Raw genomic sequence first — 11,509 nt, 5'->3', positions numbered from 1 at the left:
TCAGATTTCAGTATTTAACATGAAAGTATAATAAAACGAATTGTTACACGAGTGTAAATTATGCGTGTACTGTTTGCCGTAGAATCAAGTCATTCCTATAGAGAAGCAGTGAAGTATTCTTTAAAATCAAGACATTCAGTATAAAAAAAATAGTGCCTTTTTGCTTACCGTCCTACAGGCACTGTTTATATAATGTCATATATGTAATGCTATAAAATTGTTTTTAAATATATCTTATATAAAAAATCAACTTTGTCTATATCTAAACAATGAAATTTTTTCTTTGGTGATTCATATGGGATACTGCAGAAAGAATACATAACATGCGTAGACAGGTTATATAAAAAAAAAAATTGCTGCGTTGATTGCTATCTTTATATCCCGCATGAAACACCAAAAAGGCGTTTTATTATTTATATCTACACCTTTTTTTTTAGCAAATTGATTACTTGATCGTAAAAAGCAAGAAAATATAATTAAAGTTTTTGTTAATGTACATCAGTACGTTAGATAAAAGAAATATCAAAATCTTCTTCAATAGGAATTTGAGTCTGACATCAGCATGAGAAAGGGACGTGTATATTTCTCCTATAGAGTATAAGTTTCCGTGGAAAATAGGGGGAATTACACTTGTTGAATGTACATTTAAGTATTTGTAGATGCTTAAAATTTGATTATTCAAATATTTACGATTTTGTATCTATTTAAATTATCTAATTTTAACGTGAATTACTGGAAATTTTATTTCATGTAAACTGATTTCATTGAAATGCTGTCGTAAACTACTGATCATATATATATATATATATATATATATATATATATATATATATATATATATATATATATATATATATATATATATAAATGCAATGCACTTGTATCGTCTATTTATATTTTTTTTGGGATCGAGAGTGAGATCAATGAATAAATATATATTGATTTGATTTATGAAATGAGAGTAATAATTTTTCCATTGATCGACGTATCAAAGAAAAAATTGACCAGAATTTTTTTTTTATCAAAGCACTCCGCATTATCATTTAATAAAACAATTTAAAATTATAGAATGTGAAGTGTCATTGATCAAAAATATAAATAATTTAAATGAAGGGGCGCATATGAATACAAAACAACAACAGCAACAATATCTAAAATGGTTGCGCCTTCAGATGATGCAGAGCTATTGAGCTGAATTTAATGGATTAAACACAAATAGTGAGTTAATTAAAATCTGAACCGGCTGAATTGAAAACGAATAGAAAATACATGCGATAGCTTGTGATGTTATTCAATTTGCAGCAAGATAAGTTAAAACTGGTTTTCACGTGAGATCGCTAGAATATGCATCTGGGCATAACCATGCAAGGAGAGGCGATCGTGGACGAAAATAGTTGATATGTCGACAAAGAATGGTATGTATAAGCAACTTATGTAAACGTTGTGGTACCTAGATAGCCAGTGATGTACTTAACTGGATATCTGTCGATTGGCCATGGAATGCGCCGAAAGAGAACTTTGATGCACTACTCATAGCTTTGCTTTACGATGCTTATTCTGATGACCGGTTATGTACGTGTGCAAATTTAAAACTCATCGTTACTATGAACAGCAGTCTAACCGTGAAAGTGCTTAGGCCTATATGTTCGTTATAATAATTCCTGGAAAAGGAACAACCAGTCCCGCAGTAAATGTTGATTGATCTCAAGCAGACGAAATCGTGAGAAGACGCTTAAATTTCTATTTAGTGAATTAAATAATGTGTATTGTCTATATTTGAACTTTTCATTTTTTATATTTATAAAGTTGTATTTTGTTTGCTGATAATTAAACAGACACATTAACTTCACAATTTGTTGACAGTGTTTTTTTTGGAAATTCCCGTTCTATAAATAGTGTTAAATAAGAGCAGATGAGAAAAGTAGATCACCGGCCAAAATTTTATTGATGCAGGTATCAAAGAATTTTCTCAACCAATCAGAAGCTCCGATATATCATCAAACGAATAAGTATTGAATGATTCAAAATTCTACAGAATCCTTTTGATGCAATGTACAATGATACAGTGTCACTAATGATGTAAAGTTGAGTTAGTGGTCAGACTTCTGACCATTAATGATATATAATTATATCATTAATAAACTATCTAGCCGTCCACTAATGATACAATTTCAATTGCAGTCCAGTCCAGTGACTTGTCTAGGCAAGACTATCCGCTTTGAATAATGTAATTTGAAGTTTGCCACTAATAATAATATCAGCCAACAAAGAAATACATAGAGAGGGGTTCAATAAATGGTTCAAGTACTTTTGCATCAACTGATGCATTAGAAATTATTTCATTAAACAATGTCCTTTTTGCATGTAATGAATCATAAAGCAAAGCATTTTATTGCTTAATTATGCCGTTTTGGGATTTGTTTGTTTGTTTGTTTGTTTGGAACTACATGTGTACCTTGGCGATAATGTATTTACATGTACTAAGTACATGTACATGGACATTGTATTATTATCTGCGTATCCATTGGTAATTTCCTATGCCAAATTACCTCGGTTAAACTAGACGAATAATTGGGGGTTTTAGTCGAGCGATAGTCGAGTACTCGTCGATTCATTTAATAAAGTGTCCTTTTCATATAAAATATATATAATGCTACTCTCACATACATTCTAATGTAATTTATTTAATCTTAATATCCATGTGCATATGTCCTGGTGTTTCCTATAACATATTATATATATATATATATATATATATATATATATATATATATATATATATATATATATATATATATATATATATATATATATATATATATATATATATATATATATATAAATAAAAATCAAATGCAACTTAAGGTAAAGGCCCATACCCCACTTGATAAATAAAATGCGTACAGATATTTTTCATATTTTTCAAACATGTATATGAGCATATGTTCTTATCAAATTTTACTCAGTTGGCTGGTCCATCGGTATCATTAAAGCTATGGCCGTGGCTAAAAATAGAACCGATTGCGGAAAACGGCGCTTTTTTCAAACATAATGAATCTAAGCCTAAGCCTGAAATTTTACTTTCACAAAATAATTTTTTGACTTGTATCCTATGTAAAATGAAGGAATTATCATTTCAAAACAAATAATTTTTTGTTCACTTGCTTATTTATTAAAATATAGATAAATCTGCTAACAAATGAGATAAAATGATTTAAATTTTCAAAGCGAATTTAAGCTCTTGTAATTTTTTTTACGTACAGAATTCTCTGAAATATTAATATTATTTACCCCCTAACGTCCTTAATCAATTGGAAATAAAATTACCCAAAGGACCGGCCTTTTCAGGATCACAATGGGCGTATTTTTGGTAAAAAACATTAAAATATATATTTTGAAAAAAGATCCGTAAAAATAAAATTGTGCATAGGTTTATTATTTCATCACTCTAAAAAAATATGTTTAGTTTATTGTTAAATAGAAAACATGATTTAAACAAACTGTTGATTAATCTGTATTATTTAAATCGCAAAAGATGGTTTCTTTTGGAATCTTTAAGTATAATGGATCGAGATCGGTATTTAGAAATTGCAGTCACACGCGTGGATAATGCTAACTACCTGATATGCTTTTAAGACAAACCTCTATTCAACCTTTTTTTAACTGGTTTAAAGACTGTTCTTAAAATGAAATAACTTTTCTTCAGTGTATGGTTTTAATTCTAAAAACATTTTTTGTGTGGAATATATATATATATATGCTCGTTGCTAAGCGAAAAGGATAAAGATGATATCATTCAAATTATTTTCCCTTGTGTATTTATCTCCCTTATGCACTGGAATAGATCTCGGTCAGGATTTCATTTTGGGTGTTTATGGACTTTCGGGGATTAATGTTCAAATATTTGGATTAAATTCAACCTTATAATGCATTGATGTTTATGCAGGAAAACAGTAAGAGGTCTATATTTTCAAAACGAGTACGCAATCGACACAACCCAGTCAAGTTTTCATTTCGCTGATTAATAGGCCTAATTGATTGCAGTTGTCAGTATTTTGAATAGCTTTGTTTTGAATCAATTTCTAGGTCAGCTTGATTTCAGAACAAATTAGACCCGGCCTCGTTAAATTACACCTTTTAACGCTAGCTCTCAATTAGATCGGGCACGGACAAGACGTAATAACGCGTGAATTACGTCAGACGTTGTTTTGTGACGTATGGATAATTACCTTAAATCAACAATTAAGTACCAGTCCATATTAAATTCAGACAAAAGGTGATACATGTAGGTTCTCAGATTATGATGATATTTCACATACTGGTTTTTTATGGTCCAAATATATTGTATGTAAAATAAAAATTAAATTCATGAAACGTTACTATGGAAATCAGTTAAAGATAGTTCCCTTAGCAACGGAGCTGAATTTGCTCTATGGTTTTGGTATACTATCACCATTTCAGATGTTAAAATTTAATCTTTAAGAATCAATTTGATTAAACAAAATCTGATATCTTAAAGACATTATATTATATACTATAATCATCACCAAAATAGATTAAATAGATAAAGGAATTTATTTCTACCGATCCTCAAAAGATAGGTCATTTTCAAATTTTGCTGAATCAGCGTTTTAAGCAGTTTTTAGTCAATTTTAAATTAGTAAAGCAAAAAAAGTCAGATAAATATGCATGGTAAGTATATTCAAAATGAATATATAGGAGATGAAATAATTATATCCACTTTTATTTCCATGGGCTCTTTCTTTTATATGCCCGTTGCTAGGCAACAAAAAATGGTTGTTTTTATACTGAAAATACAAACAAATCCCTCTAAGAACACAATTTTTAGAAGTGTTACTGCATAAATCAGATAAATGTTATGAAAAGATTTTTTTTTCCACCAATTATAATATTTGTAGGAAACAAGGTTGTGTTGTGTCCTTGACCCAAGGTCATGTGGACAAGTTCAAGGTCACTTAAATAAAAAGTGTCTGATCCATATATTTCTTTTGGAGTAACATGATGATTAGGAATTTCTATATCACACAAAAACTGTTGATGGCCCGAGATGTGACAATACCTTGACTCAAGGTCATTTAGATAAGTTCAAGGTCACTTGAAGAAAAAGTGCATTATTTGTGTCCAGTGAATAGAAACTGGGGGAGTTTTCACTTCATACAATTTGTCAAAGATTGCAAAAGATCTGAATGTGTGTCATCATCTTGACCCAGGGTCATTTAGGCAAGTTCAAGGTCATTTGTTTTAAACTATGCATAATATTTTCTTAGGGAAATGTATCAATACTATGTCACAATACCTCTAATATCATGATATAATAGAATCGCGAAAATGTGAATTTTGCTAAATTGCCCTTTTTTCATTTTCTTTAACTACCAGTGGTTTGTCAGACCATTTACTGTCTGTTTTTTGACATTTGAACAATTTGTTTAACTTAGCACACCTGAATAGACCAATAGGTAATTGATGTGCAGGTGATGGTAAGAATGTAATATCTGTTCAATACCTTACATTTGGGCGCTTTCAATCATGAGCCAAATATTAAAATTTTGAACACATCGATCACTAAATCCTGCAGAGCAATTGTCTTACAAGATTTTCAGTTCATTTTTATATATTTCTTGAAATAATTTGCAATTAAGGAGAAAAACTTATCTAATCCATTAGGCACAGTATTTTTTTTAATAACCTATGTACATTTTTTGTTTGACATGAATTTAATTATATTATTATACCTGTGATTGAGCTATTTAATCCTATTAAAGAAAATATGAAAAACAAATTAAATTGAGCTTCCATATTTAATTGTTCTTCAGGAGAATTTCAGCAAGTAGGAACTATGAGGATGATATTCATATGAAAATACATGGGGTTCAACATATCAGCATGGTTTTTGGTCAAAGTATCAATTATGTATTAATTTTACATGTACATTGTATTTAAATTACTACCCAGTGGTGTATTGCTCAACCGATGCAATCATTATCAGACAATAATTGTACTTATTATCGTACATAATATCTGAAGAGACTGTTCATGTAGATTATTCGTTAAAAATGGAGTTTTGCTCACCCCTCATCCCATTACACACTTCATCAATTCAATTGAAATGATACCATGTTATCATAAAACAAGAATGAATTAACAGGGCTGGACGGTTGAGGTCATTGTAAGATAGTATTCACTGGTATTCTTAAAGGGCAGAGCTCTTTATAAAGATATAAAAAAAATACTGACGTTCACCAGCTGAAATTTAATGATTTTCTTTAGCTTAGCACGTCATATCTAAAAATTAAAGGTTACTAAGAGCTGATGAGTAATGTGTTAACCACCCAGCTTTCTTTTAAAATCTACAGATATTGTCACAATAAAAACACTTTGCATAAGTTATATACATGTATGTATCAAACAATTTCAGTCCTTGTCACAAAATGAGTAATGTTTCTATCTCAGTCAATTATGTCCATCCTACTGAAATTCTGCAGCTGTTTCGGCCTTAGCAATGTTCAAAAGAACTGCATCCAAATCATCATCACTGATATCTGTGGAGGATGTTTTTTTCAATGCAGAAAGTCTTGAAAAAAAAGATGAGATTTGACCAACAGCCAGATATTGGTTTGCACTGAATCTTTTTTCTCCATTTTCATTTTTAGCAACTCTCATGTTTTTAGCGACAACTGATGGATGTACCTTTGCTCCACTACTTTCTCCTTGCAAGAATATATCACTAAGATATGATTTCAAGTCATCTGAGAATCTAGCACTTTTTCTCTCTTTTTTCAAAGCCCAACCCATATCAGACTGCACACACACTTGCTCAGTGACCCCTTCTCCAGTTTTAGAGTATTTCAGAGTATCTTCTGATAGTGTACAACATGCATCCATCCATCTCATTTTTATATCATCATAAGATGACCTTGCTTGGAGCTGGTAAGTGTGATTACCAATTAAGCAATGGTTTTGCATGTCGCTGTATCTTGTGAAGATCTGGGTACATCCTGCTTCAGGACAATTAAAAGCAAGATCATCTGAAGAATCAACAACATCATTGCTCTCTTTGGGGTTTTGAATGTGCCCAACTGATCCAGATTTCAAAACAAAATCAGATATAATTTCTAATTCTGCCAGGTCCTATAATTAAAACATGCAGTGGTTAGTCATGTATTTGAAAGATTTCCTTAATGTTTGAATTGCATTAATTAAAACTGTAAGAGTAGTTGAACTGGTTTGACTTCTAAAGCTTGATGTCATTATAAACATTTCAGTGTACTGTAATAAAACAATCTGTGTGCTTAGTGCTGCACATACATTGTTACACTTACATTGTTTTCATGTTCAATAGGCAACTGCTTGCCTATGCCAATATTGAAGGCCCTCCAAGTTGTTAGATGCTTTGGTTCAAACTTGACATTTGAAATCTTGGTTATGCCCTTTATTGGGCACTTAGCTGTAGAAGGAGGAAATCCCTGGAGCTTAACATGTGCTGCTTGACATCCAGTTGTTCCTTCATACAGGTCTATGGCAGACTTCATGTTGGCTGCTGTAAGGATGTTATATCCTGATGCGACAACTTTGCTAAACTTCCCTCTCATGTGGGCTATTTTAGCATCACAATAGGACTTCCCACTTTGGGCCTCACTGTAATCGTAGCGGTCTATGAACACTCCTGAAATGAATTATATATATATATAAATATATAGTATTCATGGTAAAGAACGTAAACTTTTGACTGCATGATGCCTTGCTTCAATAAAGGTATCTCTCTCTCTCTCTCTCTCTCTCTCTCTCTCTCTCTCTCTCTGCCTGTCTTACTCATAAAATTAATTCATCTACAAAGCATTTACTATACTTAATCCATTTGCTGTGTCAGTTATTAGGTTACCAATGCATATATATTTTTAATATATGACTTGGAGGATAAATAAAAATTATTTACCAGTGCGCCTACTGATGCCTGGTATGGCAAGCCATAGATTGCCGCAATGGTAGCACCCGGCATTATCACTCCGAATAAATGCCCTTGTTGTACTGGGAAGTTGCAGTTTCACATGATGAAGTGTGTCTTCCAAAAGACAGGCAACCGCTAACCAGTCTTGACGCACTCCATCCAACATGTGAGCGAATGTTCTATGCTAAAAAACAAAAAAACTTAACATGAGTTTGTAATGCATTAAAAGATTAAGTAGACCTAAAATTCTTTATATAACAATGTGTATTTTTATGCTGCATGGATGATTTCATAATGCATCACTACATTGTAAGTCATTTTATATTGATTTGCAAATGTACATTGTACATGACTTTTATTCAGATTGAACTGATTGTGTGTGCATGCTTATTAACCCATTGGCAAGGCTGCTTGGAAAGTAAAAATACAACTTATTGTCAAACAATATCATTTAATCCATCAAAAATTATGAGAGATCCTATAGCCATAGAATTACCACATTAAATTGTTCTCACTAATCTCACCTTTAAATTTGAGTTTTCATCCTTGTAAATGCACACAGACACATGCCAATTTATGCCCTTCTGGCCATACCAGTCGCTCTGTTTTTCTCTAAATGTAATTGGTAAGAATGTCATGGCCCAGTCCATAATAATAAGAATATCACCAGGCTGGAGATCTTTCAGTGTGTGTGTCCTAGCAGTATCCTGATTGATAGTTCTAATTATGTGGCTTTTCCATTGAAGAATCTTTGTTACCGCTGCATCAATATCCATAAACAATTCTTCTCTGGTGTTGGGGGAAAGATCTGTCAAATTAATCATTATTTTAAAATCAAACTTAATTGAAAAAAAATCAATATTTTTAGTATACACTCAGTGCCATGTTTCACTTTCAAATCTTATCAAATTGATAAGAATTATTCATTAATAGCAAATTACCTGCGAGATTGCTCAGGATTTCCTTCAAATTTAAAACTGCTTTTGGAAGTAATTGGCAGCGGTCGCAACCAACATTATGTTGGTGGTCAGTACATGCTTGCTGGAACTGAATGTCAAGCGGATCACTTAGAGCATGGTTAATGCAATGATCACTGCAGTGGTCAGTCTGCATTGAAAGAGAAAAAATAATTGATTTAATTAAATTACCTCAGTAAAGCAAGTCCATTATGAATAACAAAAATGGATCAAATCTGATATTATATTTTATTTAAAAAAGTCCCATTTAAACTTGCCACTTAATTTTACATTGATAAAGTGTACCAGTCATATTGAATATGACAGCAATAAAACATTTATTTTAAAGCTGCTTGGTCCGATTTTATATCAAGTTTTATGCACGCTTTTAAACGATGGCTCTGCTTAGTATATGTATAATAATAGACACTGCAGTAGTTTTACCCGTCAGTTATGCCAAATTTCAATGAAGAAAAATACGTACAAAATTTGCTAACAAAACAAACGACATTAAAAGGTACCGCGTTATTTCGCCTCATGTTAAATTTCACCCCTGGACGACGAGACGGGCATGGTTGTATTTCGACTTTGACATCGCTTTAAATAAAGGTCGAAATGATCAGACAAATTACAAATAAACATGTGTACGTTTTGTTCGCTAATATTTCCAAAGTCTGCATTCTTTACAATCGATGCATAGCATGCGGGTTGAATAACCCCAATCATTCGGGGGACGAAACCAAGCGGTTTCCTTTTCTAAACATTCCCGTGATGCATTTTGGTTTGTTTTTTCGTTTGCCCAAAGAGAAATTATTTTTATTTACTTTGAATATTTCTAACTTTGAAAGGAGACTGATTCTGCTGGTGTAAATAGGAGAAAGTCCATAACTTTCTAAGATAAATGATTTGTATGGAAAACAATTTGATACTGTAATTACAAAAAAATCGGACCAAGCAGCTTTAATACATTGCAATTAAATACCTGTTTCAAATGCATTTTAAAATCTGTTTTCATATAAATTCTACTGGATGCCAAGGATTCTTTGCATTCCTTCAGTTCCATTAGCAATAATCCATCTGTTATGTACTTTTCCACATCTACAATACAGTACATAATGAAGTCATAATACATGTTGTAATGTAATTATATTACCGATAATCACCGTAAGAGTAGAGGATATGAATGTCTTTACTGTTTGAAACACGCTTTTGGTTATGAGAATTTGGTACAGATACATGTGCATTAATTTAGCATTCCCTTGATTGGTGACATTTCCATCACATACCATAAGTGTAAAAAGTCAATATCAAAGAACTATGGTATAAATTCTACAGGGAGCTGAGGAGAATTTAGCAATTTAATCTATATACACGTATTGTCTTTCATGAAAAATAAACTTTACAAACCTGCAACTACTGATAGAATCACATCATATGAGCTCTCTCCATCTGCTGTTATATTGTCCAGACCCTTCAGATTTGTGCGCCTTGAAGCAGGACAAACTTGAAGAATATGGAACAATGTAGACCTAGACAGAGGAATAAACTCTGTCTCCTCACAATATGCCAGATAGAGTTTGATCAAAGTTGAGTGCCAGACTGTTCTGACCACCTCTGGAATGGACACAATGCTGCCATCCTCTAGTCTCATCTCTTTAGTACCAACAGAGGAAACCTGTTTAATATAAGTTATATATACTAGTTAGGTCTTGCACTTTTTGCTCTGCTACACATGTAATATCAATATTTAATTACACAATTTAAAGTATTATGAGTTCATGCATAAATGAAATTGCAAAAATTACAATTGCACATGTTTTATTGTTTAATTACTGTAAACCAATTATTATCCCCATCATTTTTTTTTTGGGGGGGGGGGGGAAATGACCTCTTTAATCCCCGCAAACAAGTAGTCACATTTTTTTCACAGGCATGTTTGGCCGGTAACTGTATTCTAATAAGTATATATATTAATAAAAGTTTAAACTTGTTTAAATGGTAACATACCACTTTATGCAATCATTGGAACTCAGGAATATTTATCACACAAGGATATAATACTTGGTTTATAGTACATTTATATGATCATCGTTCATGATCTGAATTATTATAATTGAAATACATGAAATACATGTTATAATTATATTTTCATATTTTATTGAATAGCACTTAAGGAGTTCAATTAAAATGAATATATTAATTAATCATTTTGCCAATGGTTTTGGTTAGAGAGAATCATGGTTATTTTTGCAGACACAGAGAGCTGCCATACACAAAGTGAAATCATGAGTGAAACCTTAATTTGCATGACCTGATACAGATTTATCATTACATTGAGGTACATAATTGCAAAGAACTGCATGATACATACAAAACAATTAATAGATACCTGATGAAATGCTGGATTGAAGATAAAATCCAGTGCATGGTCCAATTTCATGAGATCAATTTTCTTATGAAATACTGGTTTCTGTTTAGGAACCTCAGCACCTGTAATAAATGGATTAAATGTAATTAACAAAGCTAATTCTCAACATGTTTTTACTCACAAGTTATTTGGGCACAAAATGAAGCAATCAAATTAAGG

The 11,509-nt window shown here is 31.7% G+C and overlaps 2 protein-coding genes across 2 annotated transcripts; both read right to left on the bottom strand.

The window, feature by feature from the left end:
* Nucleotides 1–5,800: 5,800 nt before the first annotated feature.
* LOC128178407 (uncharacterized) lies at nucleotides 5,801–8,558 on the bottom strand. The gene is made up of 4 exons (XM_052845548.1): nucleotides 8,491–8,558; nucleotides 7,955–8,150; nucleotides 7,341–7,684; nucleotides 5,801–7,149 (listed from the first exon to the last, which is right to left on the bottom strand). Exons 2-4 carry the CDS (start codon nucleotides 8,130–8,132, stop codon nucleotides 6,487–6,489), a joined length of 1,185 nt encoding a protein of 394 aa, XP_052701508.1. The 5' UTR covers nucleotides 8,133–8,150; nucleotides 8,491–8,558; the 3' UTR covers nucleotides 5,801–6,486.
* Nucleotides 8,467–10,573, bottom strand: LOC128175745 (uncharacterized). The gene is made up of 4 exons (XM_052841583.1): nucleotides 10,330–10,573; nucleotides 9,905–10,020; nucleotides 8,908–9,073; nucleotides 8,467–8,774 (listed from the first exon to the last, which is right to left on the bottom strand). Exons 1-4 carry the CDS (start codon nucleotides 10,571–10,573, stop codon nucleotides 8,467–8,469), a joined length of 834 nt encoding a protein of 277 aa, XP_052697543.1.
* Between the last annotated feature and the right edge of the window lie 936 nt (nucleotides 10,574–11,509).

Source organism: Crassostrea angulata, chromosome 3 (assembly GCF_025612915.1).
Source record: "Crassostrea angulata isolate pt1a10 chromosome 3, ASM2561291v2, whole genome shotgun sequence".
NCBI classification, from domain to species: Eukaryota; Metazoa; Mollusca; class Bivalvia; order Ostreida; family Ostreidae; genus Magallana; species Magallana angulata.
Note: the sequence above shows the minus strand (reverse complement) of the source record. Positions and strands in the feature narration are given on the sequence as shown.